Source organism: Trichosurus vulpecula, chromosome 4, assembly GCF_011100635.1.
Source record: "Trichosurus vulpecula isolate mTriVul1 chromosome 4, mTriVul1.pri, whole genome shotgun sequence".
Classification (NCBI taxonomy): domain Eukaryota; kingdom Metazoa; phylum Chordata; class Mammalia; order Diprotodontia; family Phalangeridae; genus Trichosurus; species Trichosurus vulpecula.
In genome coordinates this window covers 130529755-130554393 of record NC_050576.1, presented here as the reverse complement: position 1 = coordinate 130554393, position 24639 = coordinate 130529755, and the positions used below count along the sequence as shown (strand labels likewise).

General features: G+C 35.0%; 1 protein-coding gene across 6 annotated transcripts in view; it reads left to right on the top strand.

Annotated features, from left to right (window-relative positions):
• ENAH (ENAH actin regulator) overlaps positions 1–23479 on the top strand; it is a 151937-nt gene extending 128458 nt beyond the window's left edge. For 4 of the 6 annotated variants that reach the window (XM_036754700.1, XM_036754705.1, XM_036754704.1 and 1 more), the window contains 9 exons: positions 2345–2652; positions 2905–3050; positions 3216–3273; positions 3978–4026; positions 10013–10079; positions 13873–13935; positions 17853–17931; positions 19214–19271; positions 19878–23479. In XM_036754700.1, coding sequence (XP_036610595.1) covers positions 2345–2652; positions 2905–3050; positions 3216–3273; positions 3978–4026; positions 10013–10079; positions 13873–13935; positions 17853–17931; positions 19214–19271; positions 19878–19915 — 866 coding nt within the window. In that variant the 3' untranslated portion in view covers positions 19916–23479. The remainder of the gene's footprint in view (positions 1–2344; positions 2653–2904; positions 3051–3215; positions 3274–3977; positions 4027–10012; positions 10080–13872; positions 13936–17852; positions 17932–19213; positions 19272–19877) is intronic. The other 2 variants (XM_036754701.1, XM_036754706.1) reach the window with 1 other exon arrangement.
• Positions 23480–24639: the final 1160 nt, after the last annotated feature.

The following is a 24639-nucleotide window of genomic DNA, read 5'->3' as shown; positions in this document are numbered from 1 at the left end:
GTTGAAATAGCAGGTTATTCTTAATGCCGTTGTTAATTTTCATGTTAATTTTTAGTACTTAATTCCCAAGTTGTCTATGCATATTAAAATACATTTTGGAGGTCTTATATATTATAAAAATAACCTGTAATGTGAAGGGAGGCTTTTATGGGTTTCTATGACTGAGTAAATCCAGACTTTAGTTATACCACTGAAGTGCCATTGCCTGCCTCTACATTTTCATTTTTAATATATTTGCTTATATTTTTAAAGTACTATATAAAGTTATAAACTATAAAACTTGCTCCTGATAGTTTTTATGAGAAAAATTATGGATATGTCCATCAGATACAAAAATAAAGCTTTCATAGATTAGAATATTTTTAGTTATGAAGTATGTCAAAAAGGCAGCATGACATCGTGGTTCAAGAGCTGACTTCAGACCCAGAACAACCTGAATTCGCATTCTGCTTCTGACTTCTCATGGCTGTTTAACCTTGGACAAATTCCTCCGCCTCTCCCCACTCTGACTACAGGCTGTACATAAAGTGCTCAAATAGAAGTGGTAGCAGGAATTCCCTCAGCAGCAGCTTCCCTCTACCAGTGAAAGCAGAGATCCATTATGGATGTCTGTCTCTGTCCCTGTGAAGTATATTAAGGAAATTCAAAGTGTTTGTTGACCTAAGCTGTTTAGTAGGTTTGCAGTGAAGGTGCTTACAGTAAATTCAGCTTCATAGCATGAATTTAAAAATGTGTATGAAAAGCAAGCGACTTGGCTACCTTCCTATATCTTTTGTGACATGCATGTTTTTATTTTGATTAGTTTATTCATTAATGTCTTTAAAACACATAGGCAGTGCTATACAGTCAGCCTGATCAATCCTCTGTCTCGTCACAGGCAGGAATATTTGTCCCATCGCCAAAAGCGTGCTTTGAATGATGGTACATTTGCTCTCCAGGTCAGCCTCAGAAAGTTAGGGATCTGCCCCAGACTTAGCTAATTTCCACAATATGTTGTGTATTGACCCATGAATTTATCTTACATTTCATTAAACCAATTGCTATTTTCATCACATATAACTTGGAAGCAATGATATCAACAAATTTATCATTGTATAAAATATAATTTGTCAATTATCTTAAAATACACCTCTTTAGATCTGAAGGGGCATTATTATAATCTTGTGTTCTAGGATTATATGCCTGGGTGCCCTGCCAATATGCTTCATGATTTTATAAACTTAAAATGTCATTTTCATCCTGTTCTTTCAGACAGAAAAGTCTTTTTTTAAAAAATTAATTTTTACACTCATCCCTTTGGCTAATTTCTTTGTTGTTGTTTTATATTGGTGTTAAATAACCATTAGCAGATTTCTTTGCAGATTCAGATGATTCTTATTGCTCATTTCAGACATTTAGATTATGGCTATATGAGACAGCCATAATGTTTCATTTGGTTCCAAAATGTTGTTTTTCTTTGTTCTGCTTTTAGTTTTCTTATGGAGCATTGAAAAGAAGCAGGAAGTATTTGAGGCCAGATAACCCTTTGGGTAGTCAAAAATTAGTTGCTAGGGCATTCTATATTCTGCTTTAGGTGTCCACTATGGTTTTCACCCTAGATGTGCATATAGTTAGGCTGGAAGGGATATGGGGAAGTTTATGTCTTAAGAACAAGACTTCAAGTAGCAGTCTTTTGTAAGTAAGGTTGTAGCAAGTGGCTTTTAAAGCACTGTTCATCCCATTATATCACTAGTAAATTCTCATTGACCCACATTTAAGTAAATAAATAGCTGTATCAAGTTTGTGCAGAATTAAGTAAAGGATACTCTGCTGCAACTGGTCTTGGTCATGACTTCACTCCTGAGGTTTGAACCTAAGTCCTCTTGACCATATTTTTGTAAGAACACTGCCAAAGCAATGACATGACAACCCCTGTTTGCCTTACATGTGACTTCAATCAGGTCATTTTGGCTATCTGTATGAAACTCTTCCCTTCAGTATGAAAACTGACTGGCTAAAAAAAAAATCATTTTGGACGTTTCGATAGATCATTTGAGTTTAGACGCTACTTCCTATAAGTAACTGGTGGTTTTTCTTTTTGACATCAGGTGGACATGTCTTTTTCCCATTCACAAAATGTTTATTTAGATAACTTCTTCTGTTGTATTAGTATTATTGGGAGTCTGCTTTATGGAATAGAAATTTTCAACCACTTGTAAAGGCCTTTCCTAATCATAACATTGAACACATATGTATGATAATTTAATTTGTGTTATTTCAGTTTTTATTACATTCCAGACACTTGCAAATAACATTTCTTATTAGCCATCTTGCTTATATGCTTTGTAATACTTCTTTTTATTAGGTGTTGTCCTGGGACCACCTGCACCACCTCCCCCTCCACCACTTCCTCCTGGTCCAGCCCAGACTTCAGGGGCACTCCCACCTCCCCCTGGTCCACCTCCCCCACCCCCACTTCCATCTTCTGGGCCACCTCCTCCACCACCTCCACCACCCCTTCCTAATCAAGTGCCCCTTCCTGTTCCTCTACCACCCCCTGCTCCTCCACTTCCTGCCTCAGGATTTTCTGTGGCATACATATCAGAAGACAATCGCCCTTTAACTGGACTTGCAGCTGCAATTGCTGGAGCCAAACTTAGGAAAGTTTCACGGGTAAATACATCTCCATTTTTTTCTTCTTTATTATCAAATACTGTTATTCAGTGAATTTGTTGTATAAAGAATGATTCCAGTAGTCAATAAGAGTCACTGATGCCTCGCTCTGCTTGTTAAACAGTGTCCAGAATACACTTGATTCTCATGTGCTGTTGTGAAATGTCAGTTGTTCTGTTTTGGAACTAGATTATGAACAAATGTAGCACTTAGAAATTTGTTATATACCTATATGTATATATCTTCATTAAGGTTGAGGACTCCTCTAGTCCAAGTGGAGGAAGTGCTATAGGAGCGAACTCGACTTCAGCTAAAACAGACACAAGTCGTGGAAATGGACCACTTCCTTTAGGTGGTAGTGGCTTAATGGAAGAAATGAGTGCCCTGCTGGCCAGGAGGTAAGTTGAGAACTTGATTATTTAATACCAGTGTCTAGAAGAGACCATTTGAAAATGAGATTTGTTACAATTACTATTTTTTTTTACTAGCTAGAACCTCCTTTATTTGAGAATGTTCTTTATATTAAGAGATAGATGATTTTGTTTGGTTTTGGTTCATTCTAGAAGAAGAATTGCTGAAAAGGGATCAACAATAGAAACAGAACCGAAGGAGGATAAAACTGTAAGTTGGTCAACATGATACACTTTGTTTTAATACCTGAAGTCAGAAAATATGGTTATTAAAGGAGTCATATAAAGATCATTTAAATGTGAGTCAGTTAGGAATGGATTTTATCAGATTCTATTTGTCCGTGCAGTATGTCAATATTGTTTAAAATGTTGGATATTATTTCTCAGTTCTTGTTAAATTTGTTATGAAGTGAATTGTCGGCTGTCTGCTGTTAATTGTCAGTATGATATAAAAACAGAAGATTGAGCCTCAAAACTTGAGTTCTGCTATTGTTTAGCAATGGTGGGCAAGTAATTTAACCTTCCTCTGTTTCAGTCTCTTTATCTATAAAATGAGATGAGATGAACTTAGATGACATTGAAGATTACTTTCAGCCCTAATATTTTGTGACTATGCTAGCATTTTGTGACTGGGGGCATTAATGCTAAAACTACCTTAGCCTTGCCTGTTGTATTTGACTTTGCCACCATTGAACTCAGAAATTAGATCCAAATCAAAGCCATGAGAACACATGGGAAGAGAAGAGAAAGAATGTAGAAATGGGACTAAGAGATAGTAAGGCTCAACAAAAATAAGACAGGAAAGATGAGATGAAAAGAGACAAGTGAGAAGAGAGTTAAGTGTAATCAGAGGACTTTTAAAGGCTACGTTTTCAGTAGATTTGATGAGTGATACACGCTTTCCATTTTATTCAGGAAGATACAGAACCTTCAGGTTCTAAGACCTCTTCAACAAGCACACCTGGTAAGTGCCAGTCAAACTGATATCACTATATCTTCTTTTAAATCTTCGAAGCCATATGCAGCTGACATGTTGACTGGTTGGGGATGGGACAAGGTGACAAAGATTTCCAAATTAAAACCTCCTCAAAAGAAAAAGACAGTTGTGATTTATATCTGTTCACTTCACTACAAATAGAAACTATAGAAATAATCTTTTGAACTTGAGACTAAAAATTTACCTTAACAGGGGTTTTCAATTCCTTTTCATCTATCTAGTTATCAGTAAAGTGGTTAATAAAGAATTGACTATGCAGGTAAACATTAGTCTGAATATTTAGGTTTGGATTGAAGATTGGCCTTTATCATTTCTCCCTTCCAATCCAGCACTCTGTCTTTACCACTTATTCAGATTCTACCTATACTTCAAGACCCCATTGAAGTTTTACCTCCTTTGAAGCATTCTCCATCTTCCCCCCACCCCTGCCCCGTTTTTCCAATTTTCTTTACGCTTGGCCATAGTATAATATGTCTCTAATATCCCACTCATCTCACCCTACCAAAAAAAGGAAATTTTTTTGTGATGATGAGAACATTGAGTTTAGAGTCAGAGAACCTGGATTCAAATTCTTCCTCTGCTACTTGCTACCTTTGTGAGTATGGTCAAATGACTTCTGTCTCCCACCCCCATAAAATGAAGAAAGCTGAGAATTATGCTTGAGAGTTTATGTTAAAATAATCTTATTTTCTTTTTCTCTCTAAATATATGATGCTGTGAAATGAAGTCTGGTATTACTTGTATGTAATGAAGTCATGCTGGCTTTTAGTGATCATTACCTCCCTTTCTAATTGCTCACAAAGCATCCCTTTAATACTGTGTCGTAAAATTTTGCCAGGAATACAAATCAAGTAAACTGGCTTATACTTTTCAAACTCCACCTTTTTCCCTTTTGAAAATTGGGACATTTCCTCTTCTCTAGCTCTGTGTCATCACCTGTCTCATTCTCCAAGGTCATTTGAAGATTGTCAACAGTGACTCTAATCACATCTACCAGTTCTTTCAGTATCTTAAATGTAGTTTTTCTGGGTCTAATGAGTTGAGCTTATTGAGGGCAATGAGATACTGTCTCTTCACTCATCTTGAGTTTCCATTCCCTGCTAACCCATTTTGTGATCTGTCCTTCCTAGTCCATGGATCATTTTCCTTAGAAAACAGAAACAGAGTAATTGTTGAGCAATGCCACCATTCTTGTTCGTTACTGTGCCCCCCTATTCAGCATTATTTCTGTCCTTTCTTTGATTCTTCTCTTGCCAACTCCCATATACGTATAAAAGCAATTTTTAAAATTATTTTTGGTGGTTTTTTTTCTGGCATTTATTGCCAGTCTCACTTCATTCTAGCTCTTAGTACTTCTGGCATACTTCTTCCCACAATCTCTTATCTTTTTGTCTTCATCCTCATTAAATGTCCTTCCATCTAATACCATTTAAAAAAAAATCTGAATGCCTGATGAATTTTCTGTATATCCATATTAGCAGTGACACCTTTTTCATTAAAATAATTTCTCCTTGTTTGTTCAGAATTTTATTCTTTTTTTTTTTTTTGGAGGGAGCAAGGGAGGGCAATTGGGGTTAAGTGACTCGCTCAGGGTCACACAGCTAGTAAGTGTGTCAAGTGTCTGAGACCAGATTTGAACTCAGGTCCTCCTGACTCCAGGGCTGATGCTCTACTCACTGTGCCACATAGCTTTTTTGCTTCCTTTTTAACAGACTCCTCCATGAAATCTTCTCTTAGAAATCTAAGACATATAAGATTATATCTGGTTCTCCTTTCTTCTATCACATTCTTCAATACAATGATTACTTACCCTAGCGTTCCTGACTTTTCTAAACATATTACTTGAGTTCAGTTCCCTAATTTCTAAGCCCCTCAACCCTACTTTTCCAGTATCCTCCACATCTGTCCATTCCTTCCACTGTGCCCTGTGGAATGCCTGTTCCATAGTTAACAAAAACTTTCCTTTCTTTCATCTTAAACACTTACTTTTCACATTTCTCCCAACTTCTGGGACTCACTGAGATCTGCCCTCCACCTGGCAACGTTGTTTACCTTTCCAGCACAAGCTTCATTTTCTCTCATCCTCACCTTTCCACCCCCAACTTCACTGGCCATATTGGGGGAGTTGCAGTATTCCTTGCTCACAATTGATACTTTCAGAGTCTCCTAATAACTTTTAGCAGCTTCTCCTCTTCTAAGAATGTCTAAATGTCTAGACCGTGCTACCCATTATCTATCATGTCCCAAGTCATTCTCACTTCTTTCTCACTGAATTCAGTTGCTAGCTACCTGCCTTTCTCTCTACTCTGACTCCTGCTTTCATATTAGGGTTCTTCAACTTACATATATATATATTTTCCCTCAAATTATCTTATTTCCTAGTTCCTAATCTACTGAATTTCCATTAGTTGTTCTTTTCCACCTCAGCTGCACAAAGAAATGATCATAACCTTGATTTTGTCATCTCCTTCCACTTCTATGTTCATGAATTCTGAAATTCTGTTCTCATCATAATCTTTTATCATTCTGTCTTTCCCTATACCTGGCAAACCCCTCATTATAATGGGCTGTTCTCTTCTCTGGTCCCAATTTTAACCCAATGGTGAATCTGTTCAACTCTGTACCATTCCCTGCTCTTAAATCACCTCCCCCCCCCCATATCTAGTCACCAATCATAATTTCTTAAACGTCAACTCTGAATTACTTTCAGCATCTACTTCCTTTACTTCAATATACATGCTACTAAATGGAGATGAGGAAGTCATAAAATTGTGCTAATTAGGTCCACTATAAATTTTGTTCTTTAATCTTAGCTGGACCCTCATTACAGCAAGACAATCCTTCACTTCCCCCTAATTGATTCATCTCACCTTCCACAGTGGCTGTTCCACACATTCTCATCTCTTGGGCCTCCCATGATACTCCTTACTCCTACCCTCTCACTTAGGACCTTACTTCATACTTCACCAAGGTTGGTGGGGTGAGAGGGTGTGGAAATTTGAGGCCATCCTTTTCCACTTCTGTCCTTCCTCTTTTGACTATTTTCTATTAATCTTGCATGTGGCTTATTTGTTTTCTCCCCCTATTCTGCCTCTCCTTGACTTTTCTGCTAACTTATTTGAAAAACTCATCTTTACTTGTTCTCCACTTTCTTCTAAACCTTTTGCAATATAGCTTTCAAATTTAACTTTCAACTTGAATTGCTCTCTCCAACATAACTAATGATCTGAATTGCTCAGTCTGAGACTTTTCTTAATCTTCACCCTTTACCAGTTCTTTATAGCAGTTGATACTGTTGATTACCTTCACCTTCTGGATCATCTCCTTGCACCTTCTTAGTCTCCTTTTCTGGATCTTCATCCTTGTCATAATTCCCACATGAGGATATCTCCCAAGGCTTGGTTCTAGCTCCTTGTTTTGTTTTGTTTTGTTTTTTCCTCTTCATATTATCTCTCTTGGTGAATCTAACTCCCGTGGATTCACTTCTAATCTCTATTCATATGATGCCTAAGTCTGTTTGGTCCTGGTTCTCTTTCTCTACAGCGTTGCTCACACCTCCTTCTCTCCATTTACATTCCCATTACTCCAATTTCTGTCCTCATAACCTGTGGCCTGGACTACTCCAATAGATTGATCTCCTTGCCTCATCATTTTATCTATCCTCCACAGGGCTGCCAAAGTGTTGGTCTGACCGTGTTCCCTCTACCCCCACCCCACCTCAGCTCAGTAAATTCTAATGACTCCCTACTACCTCTGGGACCATTAGAAAGTTCTCTGTTGACATTTAAGGATCTTCACAACCTGGCTTTTCCTTCTTTTCTGGTGTTCTCACACTTTACTTCCCTCCACTCTTGAATAATGACACTGTCCTACTTGCTCTTCCTCAAACGTTTTTCCCTGTCTTTGCACGTTTCCCTTGACCATACTCTCAGGCCTAGATTGTTCTCTTTCAAGACTCAGTTCAGATACCACAAAGCTGCAGATTTTTCCCTATGCCTCCATCCCCTTGAGCCTTATCTTTCATCTACGTTGTCTTGAATGCACCTATTTATTTATTTGCATGTTGTCTTTCCCATCAGTACATGAGCTTCTAGGGGCCGGTGACTGTTTTTGCCTTTCTTTGTTTCTTCAGCTTCTAACACAGTACTCGGAACTAACCGACCAAGCATTTAATGAATGTGAGTGATCGATCTGTATTGTCCAGAGTCAGGTCCAGCTCAGCATACCATAGTGTCCTTAGTCACTTCCTCCGCCTTTTGAAGGTTGAAATTATTGGTAAAGCGAATTTAAAAAATTGTTAGCTGCTCTGCCTTTGGCAGAGGAAGGTCTCTAATAAGATTTTCAGATAATGGAAGTCCTCCCCAACATATGGTTTGTGATGGGTTTCCCAAACACCTCCCCGAATTCCTCTTTTTGTCTAGATAGTCTGTAGTATATAACGCTATAATAGTATTGTTGCTGTTCCTCCTTACTCCAAGCTCTGCTTGGATGTCAAGGTTCCCTCCTTTGCCTATATCTTTTAAGGACACCCAGCTGCCATCCACGTATTCTTCCAGAGCTATATTCCAGTCGTGTCTCAGGCTAACAAGTCTCAGTGATAGCTGTCAGATCACCCTTGCCTTCTTGTAATAGGTTTTCTAATTCACTTTATTTTTTGCCCATACTTTGTGTATTTGTGTATTGCTAGATGATGCTATAGATTTCATTATTGGGTCGTTACTGTCCTTATGTTGTCAGTCCTCTTTTCTCTTCCAATTTCTTTGTTGTACTTGATGCTCTCTACGGTACCTGGTTTCCATACACAAGTCATTTTCTCTTGCCCTTTTCCTTATTTTAGAAGTTTCTTCCTTGTACAATAATGGAAATGATATATCCTTATCCTTCTCAGAAACTGCATTTTTCTAGTGAAGAGCTTAGAATCAATTTAAGATAGACATTGTCCTGCTAATAGTTTCTTAATTGCATGTTTAAGAGTCAGAAGCAGGGTATTTTCACAGGATATTTGTAATTCTTAGTCTTGAGGAAACCTTTTTTGTTCATCTTCAGGAATGACATCAAACTGCTATACCGATAGGACAATACATTTTAATAACTGTATTTCAGTATAATTGGTTTCCTTTGTAATTATGTGTACACACACACACACACACACACGCACACACGCACGCACACACATAATTTTAAAACATTTTATTCTGAGAGGGGATCTATGACCCCAAAATTAAGAACTCCTACTCTAAATCTGATTTTTGTTCTACATCATTAATTTTAACTTGGATTAATTTTTTTAGTGTTACTCTTTGGCAATGTACATTTTGGGTCAGTTAGCCTAAGTCATTGATGGCATAAAATATTTTAAAATTGAGATAAGTATCAGTTTTTGAATTGAGTAACTTAATTAGAGCTTAATTAATTTGATGTCTGCATCAGCAGGAGCACAACATTATAGCAGGCATCAATATTCTCCTTTAGTGGGATGACAGCCCCTCTTATTGTATTTTGTTTAAATACTGTTCTGATAAAAAATAATTAGGACCATCTGCATAATGGAAAAGATTAAAGAGAATTCTAGCTGCCTATGGTAAAACCAGTAAAAATAACTTTTAAAATTTTAACATGTATTTTATATCTAGTTTATCCTGTATCCATTGTTATACTTAGTTTATTCCAAGTTCTAGTCTTAAGTGGGAACAGCAAAGTAATCAATAGGATCATAGGATTTAGAGCTAGAGGAACTTTATGAAAGGATCTCCAGCTCTTGATTTTACAGATATGAAAATTTTATTATAAGTCTTAATCAGAATGGAAATCTTGCCTTTGACTTATGTCAAATTAAAACATGGTTGTTTTCATTTTTGTATAAATATGGTAAGTAATTTGTATTTTAAATTTTAAAATGTTTCTGAAAACTTGTGTTTTATGTTTTGGTTGTGTGTGTGTCTCCTTTTTAAAGAACCAACAAGAAAACCTTGGGAAAGAACTAATACAATGAACGGCAGCAAGTCACCTGTTATCTCCAGGTACTATTGTTTGTATAAGTAACAGTTTTAAAATGGTGTGTCATACTGCCTGAGAAACTTTAAAAGTAGTTTTGTAAAAAACTTCTGTTTAAAATAGGAAAGTCTTTTAGATTAAATAGATTTAGTGATGTGGATAATGAGGGAGAGAAAGCAATCAATTGATACTTATTAGCAGAAGTTGGTGTGCTACTTCATGTATACCACACAAGTGTTTGTTTTCATCATTTCCTCCTCCTTCCCCCCCTCCTAAAAAATAGCATTCTTTTTCTGTGGAATTCTATTTAGTAGCATATTGTAGCTTTCATCCTGAAAGAATGAAATTCCCTTGGCTGTGATAGAATTCTCGTTCTTTTACCTCTGTCAGAAAACAGAATTCCTTGAAAGATATTATTCTTTCACAAAATACTTTGTTGTGGCCTTTCTGAAGGGAAACTCTTGAGCTTTTTGCCTAATTTTACTCCAGGTGAGACACACAACTTCTGATTTTAGAAATCTAGGCTAGAGGAAAGCATAAGACATATATCTTGAAATCTTCATGAATCAGGTACATGTTAAGCCTGGACCCAGATTTTTTAGGCTTTTCTTTGTGAGTGGTTTCTTTTGCAAGAGGCAGGTTGATACTATTGTCTGACACAATTGTTGAAGTTCCCAGAACCCTTTCAATTGTGAGTAAAATGCTTTTGACCAAATTTTTTTTTTCTGTTTTAAGTCTCCAAAATGTAATTAATCAGCATATTTATTGTATTTGTATGACCGTCAGATGGTATCCTTATTTTATCAAGAATATCAAGATCTGGTTCTGTATCATGTAGCAAATCTGTTACACAATCTTTTAGTACATTTGTATTTTCTGAGATATTATAAGGTGCCTGCATTTAAGTATATTTAAGTATAGTAACTAAAAGATCAGGTGTTACAATATTCCTACCCAGTGCTAAAGACTGTTCTACCTGTTTTCCAGGTGTCTTATTAAAGTGCCTTCTAGATGGTTTATATGCTTTTTGTAACAATGTATGAGGCCAATGAGATTTTCTTGATTTCAAGAAAATGAAGTGGTCTTTTAAAAGATAATGCCGAAAGGCTATCACTAGTCACACAGTGTCGATTGTTGGTCTGAAAGTATGAGATCCGTGTTGCTAGATTGCATGCTAGAGAATGGGCTGCCCTTAGTCAGTAGAGGATTACCTTCTGAGGATTCATCTCATGTGGGTGAGGTCCTCTCTCCCCATGTGTGGGACTGAAGGTTTCCAGGCAGCCTGTCTTCCTGATTTTCATAGGTAGCGCAGGGCCTTGTGTGCATAGCTGAGTCTTTCCCCCCAGGAAGCCTAGTTATTTTTACATAATTCTTCTCTGTAAAGTGCTAGGATTGACAAATATGGTTGAAGGACATTATTAGGATAGCTATTTTGCTTGAAATTGAGCATCATTTGAGTCTTGTGGAATTTAGGAGGGGCATTGAAAGATGCCCCTCTGGTTTCATTGAGTGGCGTAACTAGCTTCATTAAGCGAAAGAAAAATGTATTTTCATGCATTTCTAAGAGTATTTAGACTGTTTCTTGATAGGGGCTTTAAAAATTCACCATTTAGAGAAGTGTTATTATAGTTTTTTCATTAGATGTGTTAACATGTGAGACATGATCCAGAAGTGAATTTTAGCTGTGTACCATGCAAAAAGTAGGCACTTTGCAAATATGTTTTGTATTGAATTAGATTTTTCCTTTTTCCTTTTCGTTTAATGTATGTGTGTGTGTATATACACACACATATGCAGTTGTGTGTACATTTACATGTATGTAGTAGTAAAAAATCCTTCCTGTCCACTAATACAATGACAGCTTATGTTTTTTCGCAGAACCCCCGTGAGGTGGGTAGTACATATATGCCTCATTTTATGGACTAGGAAACTGAGGCTGAGAAAAGTCCCCTGCCACCAGAATCATAGAACTAGGGTTATATTTTGTTTTGTTTGGTTTGTTGTTTTAAAATTGTACTACTGACCTAAGAGGTGTCCTGATAGGTAAAAGATTTAATTAAAAGAATGTTTTAGACTGTTAATAGATTTGGGACCTACATATTTTTCTTAAATTTTCCTTTGGAAAATCAGGATTTTTTTTACCTGCCATAGTAGAAAAATGTGCTACATCTGGGAGTCAGGAGAAGACCAAGTTCAGGTTCTGTCTCTGGCTATAGGCCCATCACTTTCAGACCAGTCTGCTAACCTATATTTCCTCCTAATCATATATATATATAGCTACACACACACACACACACACACACACACACACACACACACACACACCCCTATAACACAGTAGTGTAAAGGGGGGGAGGGGAATCAAGTTCTAAAAAGTAAGCATATAAGGCTAGTCAGAGTTACCTTTGAAATGACTTTGACTTACCCATAAAGTCCATCTGGCAACAATCTAGAACCAGGACTTCTACTTATAAACAAAACCAAAAGTAGTTAAAAGACTTGAGGAATGGATTTATGCATAAATTTGATTCTAGCCAAGGATGTTAACTGCCTCATAATTCTTCTTCAGGAACATAGCAAGGGCTTTTTAGCTGGCCAGAGTCATTAGGAAGGCCAGCTTTGGTTTCTCCTCTCATTAGCACAACTAGTCTGAAAAGACTTTTCATGGCAGTGATGAAGAGAGGGGTCTAGAGTTGTACCCCATACAGCAAAGAACAGTAGGAGCGAAACAGGACAACTGACACTGACTGAGGGTTAAGCAAACATTCATTTCACATTCACTTTGGAGCACACGCTTATTGAATAGACTGATTCCCTGGTCTATTGTTGCTATTCTCTCTCCCACCCATGACTCTCCCTACCTTCTCTCTCTCCCACCTTCCTTTCTTTCCCTCTCTTCCCCCACTCCATTCCCCCTTCCCTTCCCACCCCTTCACAAAGGAGTTCATGCACTCATGATGCTGTTTCATTATACTTAATATCTGAGGATCAAATAAAAAAATGTAGGTAAAGTGCTGTGTAAACCTGAAAGAACTGTGTGAATGTCAGATATTACACACACACACACACACACACACACACACACACACGTAAAATTGTATCTCATCTTTTTGAAGTACAGGGATATAGTGACCTTTTGTGTGTGTGTGTGTGGTGATTTAACATGTTACCCAAGTCCCTACTTAATGTCAACCAACAACAGTAAAAATTGAAGGGGAAAAAAAATGCTTTAGGATAAAACAACTTTTACTTTGTTGACTTGAGTTTAAGGTCCCTAAAACAACTTTAAGGTTCTTTGATGCATAGTCATTCACTTGATTTTTATCAAGTGTTTTGCTGAGTGGTATGTTCAAAATGTGATGAAAATGGGACCTGTACTTTTTGTTAAAGCTAATTTTGCCTGATCGAATGCATGTTTAAAAGATTCTTGACTGGTATTTTAAAGTGTAGAGCTTTATACTTAATTATTTGGAAAAGTCTATCCATAAAAGCTTTTATTTTGGTTAATCTATGGTGGTGTTAGGTTGCTTTCTTAAGGCAATTTGCCAAAAAGATAATCTCTACATCAGGGTTTTTTGCCTTACTAAATTGAAATTACTACTAAAATTGAAAAGTAAGTAGAGTTTCTTCAATGTTTATAAAAAATTTTTAAGTTCTCATTTTTTGTTGAAAGGCAGTATTAAAATTATTGCCTTCTGTTACTCCTTAACCTTATTTGGTATAACTTGCAAAGAGTAAGGCCTGTAAAACAGTACCGTAACAAAAGCTTTCAGAACATACTCTTGTACACCCTTTTAAATGGTTTTTCCCCCTTCATAGACGGGATTCTCCAAGGAAAAATCAGATTGTTTTTGACAACAGGTCCTATGATTCATTACACAGGTATCATCCTGCTGTGACTTTGTGATTTGAGATCCATTAATAACATGTATTCAGGATAGGGCTGAGCTTTTTTTACGTGGATTGGTAATCACCACAAAAAAAATTTTATAAAGTTTGACTTCATAACTTTTTAAAAAATTCATTTTTAAGAGTGGTAGAGCTCAGAAGCTTCATTAAAAACTTTTAATTGTATTTCTTCCCCTGTAGTTACCTAGCTGGTGAATAAGCTGATGTCCATTGTGTTGTGATTTCAATGGTCATCTGTATTCATACCTCATACTGCTTATAATTCTGGAAGAATTATTTAGAAATGTATATTTTGGCCCACTATCTTTCTAGTAGCCAATACCCTAGTTTGAGAGTAGCTCCATAGGAACTCAGTCAGTAGAACCAAAGCCTTATGAATCAGATAACTCAGTGCTCCTAGCCCTTCTTTCAAGCAATGAGGCGTTTCTTACGACAGCCTTCCATAAAGTTTTGTCCCAAGCAATACTTATCTGAAGCTGTTCTTTTTATAATGGACATCATTTACATGAGAAGTAAAGCCAGAAATCTTAAAAGGAGGGCTATCAAGTTTATTTACTTTGTTGTATTAATCGAAATGGATTACTACATTTAAAAAATAACTTCAGAAGTTGAATGCAGACCAATATTGGATACATTTACTTTTTGATGAGAATCTCAGTTTCTGAGTTGCTCAGTGGTAAATACCATGTCTTAATTTAGCAGCTAGCATTACACACTGAATTCTGAATTGATTTATCTCAAGTGTTGCCTTTTGATGATGAATTATATTGCTTATAATGGCTCACAGAGATCATTGAGCTTTGAAAGATAACTTTATCTCTTTTAACCGATTCTAATAATAGACTGCACTTCTCCTAGGAGTAATAGTGTAAGTAGCTTATGGGAAACTACCCTGGCACACCTCTTCCCTTCCCATGAGATGGGAGTAATCCCCGAAACCTAACAATTATTTTTCCTTTGCCCTTATGCAAGTGAAGGTAAGAATCCAGCAGCTGAGAACTGCTAATCTAGGCACGTCATTAGACATATTTTTTTTTGTTTAAAATATTTACCAAAGCTATTGAGAACAGATATTTTAAACCTTTAGGCATTAGGTGGCGTTTAAGGTGTTCTGTAATCAAATTCACACATTTTGTGATGCTGTTAAAATGATTTTCTAATAATTTTTGATAACAAAGACCAGTGGTAGTTTTTTCTTGTTGAGCAATATGCTTTAATTTGTAATTTCTGAACTTAGTCCTGATTAAGTCTAATTTGCTAGCTTCAAATGGAATTTTAAATATGCATAGTAAAGTGACATGTGGCATTTAGTCATTGTTAGGTAAATAAACATTCACTACATTCTTCACTAGCTCATTTCCCTGAAAAAATTGTTTGATGCTTTGGTTGAAACTTTTTTTCCAAAAAGTGGTGATTACTTCTTTCCTTCAGTATGAAAAGTTCCCCCCTTTAGCTAATTATCCTGGTGGTGCTGGTGGTGGATTGCATGTTAGCATGAGTTAAGTCTTTTAAAACTGCATGTTTCAACCATAGTTTACTGTATAACAATAAAATTGATCTGTTGTTCAATAGATAAATCTGTGGTCTGTTTTATACTCCTTATTACACCAGGATGTTGTCTGTTTGGTAAAATTAATTCAGGTATTAATTTTGGAAGTTAGGTGAGAAAAAATGATGACCTAACCCTGGTAGATGGAGACATGCTACAAACACAAATAAGATAACTTTTAAAAATACAGTCGTTGCTAATTATTTTGTATTAATTGTAGACACCAGAAATAGCAGAGGTGAATGAATTCCCATATATGCACATTACAGTGTTCTGCATACCAAAGGCAGCCCAGTAAATATATAATGGTATAGTAAACAGAGGGTTGAATTTGGAGTTGGTGCACCTGGGTTCAAATCCCAGCTTTACCACTTCCTACCTCTCTGACCATGGTAAGTCATGTAACCATGCTGGGCCTTCCTCCATTTCTTCAGCTGTGAAATGAGGGGTTTGGATTAGATGTCTTTCCAAATCTCAGGCTATGAGCCTGTTTGTCTATGGCACAAACACTGGGAATAGAGGGACAAAACCTCTCATCAGAAAGAACAAAAATGTATTTTCTTATCCAAAAGAATCATACTTCTTTCTTTTCTTGAATTTCATTCCAGCCTGCATTGGCAGGTATGTAAGGGAGCAAACTTTGGCTGATTTGATGTCATAAAACTTTAAACTGAAATAAGTATCATCTAATTATACCAAAAGATTCAAAGCTTAATAAAACTCTATGAAAAGTTATTTTTACTGAATAGACCTTATGGTTGACAGAGTTTCTAACATCATTTTAATGCCTTGTTAAATTAAAAGTGTATGACTTATCTTTTTATTTCATTTGTTTTTTATATGTGGAACTCCTAAGTTAATTACTATTTAACTTTTAAAATAGATGTTACCTAATACAATTGAATTTTGTAGTGAGGATTTTATCTTCTTGCCAGATTTGGAAAGAGGCAAAGTAATTTGTTTTAGAGTAGATTGGCTTAAGATGTACCTAATCGCCAGAGGATATGTCCATATATTTATCAATAGATTCTGTATTTTAAACAAAGTAAGGTGTTAACAGTAAGAAATGCGTGCCATATCTTTTTTTTTTTAAACCAAAATATTTTAAAGTGAATTTTTTTAAAAAAGTGAATACTTGTAGAGTGGCTAGCCTAACAAAAGTTAGCCTAAACAAAGCTAGAGGACATGTTTTCTAAGCTTGTTTCTATGTCCCAGAGTTAAAGTGCAATTCAAGTAATATCTGCACCATGCACAAAGGTTATTAATTTACCAATATTCTTTGTTAAGAAATGATATTTTAATTTACAAGCGTGGTTTATTATAAGAGAAATGCAGTTTCATAAGCTTATTTTGTCAGTTCTCCACTGGAATTCTAATCTGGTGTTTCACTGTGGCATGGCACTGAACCTAGGTTTTCAGGTTATGCTAGTGAATCACAAGCTCTGTAGAGTCTGCCAAACTGGAGAGGCTTCAGGTATGTGCCATTGTCAGGTGACAGGCCGTTATCCAGAGATGAGACTAATTAAGTACAAAAAACCTTGTCACTTGAAACAGCCCCCACCAGGTGGTGAGCGTTGGGTCACATTGGATCCTGTCCACAAATGTAAACACCCACATCATTGAAATCATAGATTTTGTGAAGTATTAAACTCTTTTATCAGGTGAGTTTTCTGAAAAAATTTTGTGTGGAAGAAGTTTGATAATTACCCACAAATATACCTGAACCTAAGTGCCTGTCTTTGCTTCTCAGAATTCAGCGTCTAGTATTGTCAGTACTTTTTGAATCAATCAGTAAGCATTTATTTTGAAAGCTATCTTTTTATGTTCCATTTTTGTGGGACATGGATTTTGTGAATTACTCATGTTGGAAGAAAAATGTTAGGTTCTCACTCAAAGTCATGCTGTATGTTCTGTTACTTTTCCACACACCTGTTAGAGATGAAAACAAGAACCTGTTGTAATGAAGCTGCCATATGGGCCGCTCTATTGATTTAAATGGCCCTATTAGGGATGTTTGTCTTGTTGGCATGCTGTACTTTCTTTTCCTTGTTGTATTCTGGAAGAACTACTTTCTACTCTTCTTTTTCCTCCCCATTTGTTGTTATTTTCTAGTCCGTTAGCAAATAACAGGTAATCCTGAGGCAGAAAAAAGGGAAGAACTTTTTTTAAAAAAATCAGTTTTCTTATTTTTGGTGGCTATTTTTTTAACCAGATCTATTTTCTTTTTTTAAAACTGTAATTTAAATTCAGTGTTTGGTTTTAAATAATTCAGTTGTTGTTGAACATTTAAAGTCTAATCAAAATTCACCTTCATTTTTTTCCCAAAATTTCCTTTCTGTAGACCAAAATCTACGCCATCTGTGCAACCCAGTGCCAATGGAGTGCAGTCAGAAGGGCTAGACTATGACAGGTTGAAGCAGGTATAATGTATTTACTGGCAGTTATTCATAATTTGCATCTGTTTCTACTTCTGATATCAATTGTACTTTATACTAGAATAGCTTCTGGGGTAAATGTGTATGTGAAAATAAGCAAAGTTAAAAGTTGTGTTTGACTAAACAATGAAATAAGTCTTTGCAAATTCATTTTCATATGATGAACAAAAAAGAGGTTTTTGCCATTTCTCTTTTACTGTTGTTTAATGGTACAGCATAGATGTTAAAATAAATGAATTACCCATTTTGAGCAAGTGAAGTGTTTTTTCTTTTTTGATTATCAAAAAGTTTTATATTTATATGAAGCCTACAGTAAAGTTTCATTCATTCATTCATTTAACGTATGTTCAGGGAAAAAAAATCAACATCTATATTAAGTTAAACAGAGAAACCAGGTTTCTAAAAATGCAGCCATAATGTAGTTTTTTTAAAGGGTTGAAAGTATAGATAATATTGAGAATGAGGTTATTCAATTTTTCACAGTACATTTGATGCTGAAAGTTTTGTAAATTGTGGATTTTTTCTAATTGAATTCCATTTTCCCACTTAACCTGATTTACTTTATTTCTGAGATGATTTTTATCATTTGCTCACTTATTTTGAGACTAGAATTTCAAAGAAAATTTAGCTATGCACTTCTTCACTTCCCCATTTCTATATCCTGTAATAAATTTAGTTATTCAAATGTCTTAGGGAAGTTATTATTTGAGACAACCTGGTAGTGAATCATTTTGTAAAGAGGATTATTTTGTGATGATAATAATCACTCCCTAAGTTTCCAAGTCTCATACCTTGGATCCTCTTCATTTCAAAATACAGAGTTTCCCCAAAGTCTTAAAACTGTACTAAGACTTTTGGGACACCTGATATAGTAATCTCTTAATTAATGGTAATGATGGAGTGGAGTCAGTTATTCAGACATTTCTACTTGACCTTGAAGAACCTTGGAGATTTAATGCTGTGAATATTTCCAGCTAAATATTCTTAAGATCCAACTGTTTAGCTGTCCTACCTTGCTTCTTTACTTGGGCATTTCCTCCTTCCCATTGCTTTTTTAATTAATTCAGTGAACTAGCAGAAGAGTTAGACTCTTTCCAGAAATCTGTTGATTCATACCTTCCTTGGGGCAAGAAAGTAATTGTTTTAGTTTAAAATATCACGTCTTCCACTTCATGCTACATTCTAATAGCAAAGATTCTGTTTATTTATTTATTAAAGTACCTTTGGTGGTGATTTATTTTCCTTTTCTTCTTTTTTCTCTGCTTAGGATATTTTAGATGAAATGAGAAAAGAATTAACAAAACTGAAAGAAGAACTCATTGATGGTAAGTTTCTAAATATGTATGCTACACTTAAGAAGTTAAAAGAAAACAATTTTTTTAAATGAATGAGTAAGTGTAGAACTATTTAAATACTACTTGAGTACTTCAATTCAAAGTTGGACCCTCCTTCATCTGTAGACCCAGGCTAAGCTTGGAGGCAGAGGCTTATGTACCAAAGAGAGGAACTTTTTATTTTATTTATTTATATATATATATATATATATATATATATATATATGTGTGTGTGTGTGTGTGTGTGTAATTAGTAATATACATAGTAGAGTAAGGAGAAAATCAAATGAGTAAGAGCTTCTCAAAGATGATGCCATTCTTCATTCTTATTCCTTTCAAGTTAAGCCTTCACATGGATTTTTTCATCTACATGTTCACACAAAAATTAAATTAATAGTAATGTTTTTAGTTTGAAATGAAATTCTCTACCTGGAAACCTAGTGTTCATAAAAAAAAACCACGATCGTCTTTTTATTGTCTTTTCTTTTAATAAGATGGGTTGAGATAAATTAATCATTGTCTATAGTTGTAAAAGGCATCATTTGATTTGGGATGATCACTAATGGATTTACTTTTTTTTTTTCTTTTTCTAATCAGCAATCAGACAGGAACTCAGCAAATCAAATACTGCATAGAAAAAAAAAAACAACAAACTAAGGCGATAAGACTTTGACCAGAAAACATAAAGTAACTGCATTTTGTGGGCTGTTAGAAGAAAATGGAAACAGACACTCGGGAATGAGGGAAAATCAACATATTATAAAAGCTGTCACACATCTACGATGACCTGCTATTATTTCCCTCTCAGTTTGCTGCTTTTTTCTGCCCTTTACAACAGGATGGAAAAGAGTCTAAGAATTACTGTAATGATTATGCAGAAAATACTATACCTGTCAGGCAAGATCACAGTGCATTGAAATATTCTCATGTCAAGATAAAATTGCACATTTTTCAGAATTCATTGTTAAAACAAAGGAGAAAAGTTCAAGAAGGCTTTTCAGAGAGGTTTTCAGTGTTAATGAAGGATTTAGCAAGTTATTTTGTTGTACTGCAAATGTTTCTCAGGTTTTGTCTTCCTATCACATTGGATATTCCATGAATTATTACATGTATAGGTTCAGATCATTAAACATGGAACAAATGGAAATGTATGTGTTTATGAAAAGGGGTTATTTGTAAGAAAGTGACCTAAACATGACTTGTCCAGTTTGGAGAATTCTAGAATGATAGGAAGCCTCTCTAGTTAGCCTTCATGCAGTTTTGTAGATTAAAAACAAAAAGTACAGTCCAAAATTTAAAAATGTAGATGCCTTCCTAAATTGTTAAAATGCTTTACCAAATCTATATGATACAATCAGTGGTCAAATGTTAAAAATAGTATGTTATAGATTTACTGTAGGTTTCCAGGCTTTTTTTTTTTTAGATTTATGCATGTGGACATGTAACAACCACCACAAAATTTGTTTTCTTTTTGTTACACAAATCAATGCACATCACAAGCATTAAGTAGCCTTTCCAGGCCTAACCCCAGGAAAAAAAAATGTATTTGTGGGAGGAAAGGGGGGGAATTATTTTTCATTTAAAATTAATTTTTTCTGCGATATATTTTTTTCTCAGACGTTTTGTGCATGAATAATAATGAGGAATATTTTGTGACTTTAATCAGTAACCATGTTAATAGAACCAGGTACTTAATCTTTCTTTATAGTTACTTGTATTTTAGGTAACTTCATGGGTCTGAGTTTCACATCACCTACCTATCCCTGTGGAACTCAAAAAGTTCGATCACTGAATTTGGGAGTCATTGCATCCATGTCCCTGCAGTAATACAGAGTACAAATGCCCAGGTACATATTCCTGGCTCTCTCTTTGAGGCTACTTTTGAAATTTGCTTTGATAAATTAACAAGGAAAAGAATTATGGGAATACAAGGTTCACAAAAATACTGGGAATAGGGAAAACAAGGAAGAATTCTACATCATTTTCTTTCGGGAATGAAGTGAGATTTTGCTGGTGGAAAGAAGAAATGATTACTCTGTGTGTGTGTGTAAAAATCTGCCTTCTTTCTCTTGCCTTTTTAATTTGAAGCTGGTAAGATTAAGTGGGAAAAGATTCCTGTGAATTGCTACCAATATAAATAGTTCTTGGGAAGTTTTAGTAAGTCAAATTCCACTATGCTCACCACCCACCCTCTATATCTTGATTTATGCTAAGTAATTTTAGTGCCATATTTGTTTTCAGGTTTGTAGGGATGAGAAATTTTACTAGGATTTGGAAAAATACTCACATTTTAATTTGCCTTTTAGATTCTTTGGGTCTCAATTTATAGGACAGAAGGCTTTTAAATAGCATATTCCCCTATGATTAACCAAAGCAAATTCACAGCACTTACACTTCAAGGAAGGTTGATAAGGGATGTTCGCCCCTTCCCCCCCTTCCCTAACCCCTTTAAAAAGTTTCTTGCTTCTGTAGTGATTCCATTTTTAAAGACTAGACTGTGATGGAATTTAATCATAATAGTATCCAATTCTTCTTTCCAGTGACTGTTCATTGTTCTGCATGTGATAGCGAAGGCATTAAAGATAAAAAGCAAGCTTTTAAAGTACTGTTCTCTATAAAAAGTAATAGGAGGCATTTCATCTTTGTTCACATAATTTTTTTTAAGCACACATTTTATCATTGAGATTGTTTACACCCCCACCAATCTGGTCAGAAATCATGTTTGATTTTGTTAGAAAAGTTCAATAGCCTGGTGGAATCGTATATTGGGTACAAGTGGTCCAAGAGACTAAAATACTGAATCCTGAAAGAAACTGGTTTATGCACTAAACGTTTTGTGCCTTGGTCAAAAATTAACATGATTTCTGTATAAAAGAAAAAAAAAACCAATGTTTATTCATGCTACTTTTCATCTATATTTTATGTTATCCCAGATTGCTGAATTTGTTCTTTAAAGGAAATTTGATTGAATTAAGGTTTACTGTAAACATTTCCTGTCATACTGACAGTTATGTCATTGCCAGAGATTTCAGTAATTAAAATGAGAAATAGAAGCTAAGGTTATTTTCCTTGTTGTTATAAACTAATGTCCTTAAAAACAGAATATTACAGTTTTTGTGCTTTTGTAAATTGGATGTCTTAAGCTGAGTACAGTTTAGGGGATCCTTTCTAATTCCAGGAAGGTACTGCTTTCTCAACACTGTGATCTGATCTGTGACAAATCTGTACTATACACTCTGTAAATGGCTAACAAGTCAATCGCAAACAAACTGAATGTACAAATCTTAGTGCTGGTGCTGAAATCTCTTCAGAAGAGTCATCATGATTTAAAAGTTTGTTGTTTTAAAAAAAATTTTTTTTCCACATCAAGTGTCAATCAAAACTGAAGATGAAACACTAATGAATGTTGAATTTTCATGCTTTAGGTGTACCTCCTTTTTAGATTTTATTTTTCAGTTTGTTCTCTGCTATTTTTACCATACTGTGTCATTTAAATTTCCTACATGCTAACTTTTCATTTGTGCGATTAAAATAAAATTGCAATATATACATGTTGCAATCACTTGTTTGTGACCCTTAGATGACCTGGATTAATCCATTAATTTTAAAATAAGCTCTAGAGAATGTGAAATACCTTTGAAGTCCCATGATTTCACTAGTTGATGGTTTACATATTGTTGTCCTTACTCTTTGAAGGTAAAGTTATAGTAAATACCAGGACTCTAAATGAAGGGAATATTTAACATGAAAACTAACAACTGCTTTTGAATCAGATGTGAATGTCTATACTTGTCTGGCCTTTCCTTTCACAGTTTTTTACTCAAACAGCCTAAAGATTTGTGCATATATACTATTAATTTTAATTTATCCTCATTTTATGCTAGATTTTTTTTTTACTTATGTATATTTATAAACTTCTAAAACTCAATTATGGCCACAAACAAATTTACATTTTCAAGTTCAAAGGGAAAAATAAGTTTCATAGAAGGAACATTTAAGTAATATTCTAGTGAAACCTGTATATATAAAGTTTTCCCATTCAATATGCTTATTCTTTAAAAATCTAACATTTAATATTTTTGCTTTCACTTTTCTCAGGCCTTTGGAGAGTGTCACTGTGGGGTTTCATTGTTATTTTTTAATTTCTTCCATTTGTACCTAATGAATTCTGTTAGAAATATAATTATATATTATGTGTACATTTCCTTTTGTCAGACCCATATTTTTTGCTTCTTTAATTTTGTTCACATCCATTTTTTACAGGAGGGCAAGTCTGTACAATTCCATTCTGACTGTTTGAAGCTCAGTAACATTAGTAATAAATGAGTCTGCTACCATCCTAAAGAATAAGACTTACTGACGAATCAGTCTTGTCTTAAATGTCTGCCTCTATAGATAAATTGAATCCATAAACAAAATACCTTTTGCTTTCCAAATGTGAGCTTAGGTAAATTTACCATCAAGCTTTAAAGCTTCCTCAAAAAACACTTTGTACAAGAAGTGTAACCCCTGAAATTACAGTATTTGTAAATTTGTAAAATTTGGTTTTGAAAGCACAATGTGCAAAGGCATTATAAGTATCACAGAATCCCTTAAATAGCCCTTATGACTCCACTTTCTTAAAGATACTTACTCAGCAGTATTCACACGGTTGTTTCTGAAAGAGATCCAGTTTTTGTTTTTAATGTATGGACTTGTAGTATCTGCCCGTCTCACAGAATATGGAAGGAAATTAAAAGTTGAATAATTTTATTGATGGTTGACTCCTGACATGATCTCAGAGATTGACTTAAAAAAAAAAAAAAGGTGGACTGATACTTGCAAGATAGACTTTTCATTAACCAAGGTTGTGGATTAAAAATCCAGTGAACACAGTTACTTTCTCCACTATTGGCTACCCAAAGAATTTAGAAATGAATGCTCTTAAGTTAGTGTTTTAAGGATATTCTTTGTCATATGAGTCTGAATAAATTGGACTATAATAGAAAAGCTGCTATTTTAATAACTTCTCAGGAAAGATTGTTTATTCACATGAGCCATATGTAATGCTGGAGTTATGCAGTATAACTTCCAAGGTAGGAAATCTGTAGTATCGTGGGTTAATTAGGAGAGTTAAAATTACTCTTGTGGGTTTATTAACCTGTGGAGTGACTTCTCTCTCTGTCCATATTGATTCTGTCATTTTTGGTCATCTGGGAAATTTTTTGACTATATTAATGAATAAGAGTAAAATTGTCATAATCTCATATGTGATAAGAAGAAACAAAACCAGGAATATAAATCAAATTTAGAATTAATAGAAAAGGCACAATTAAGCATCAAATTTAGTCAAATTGTTTGAGCTAAAAGAGATTAAATC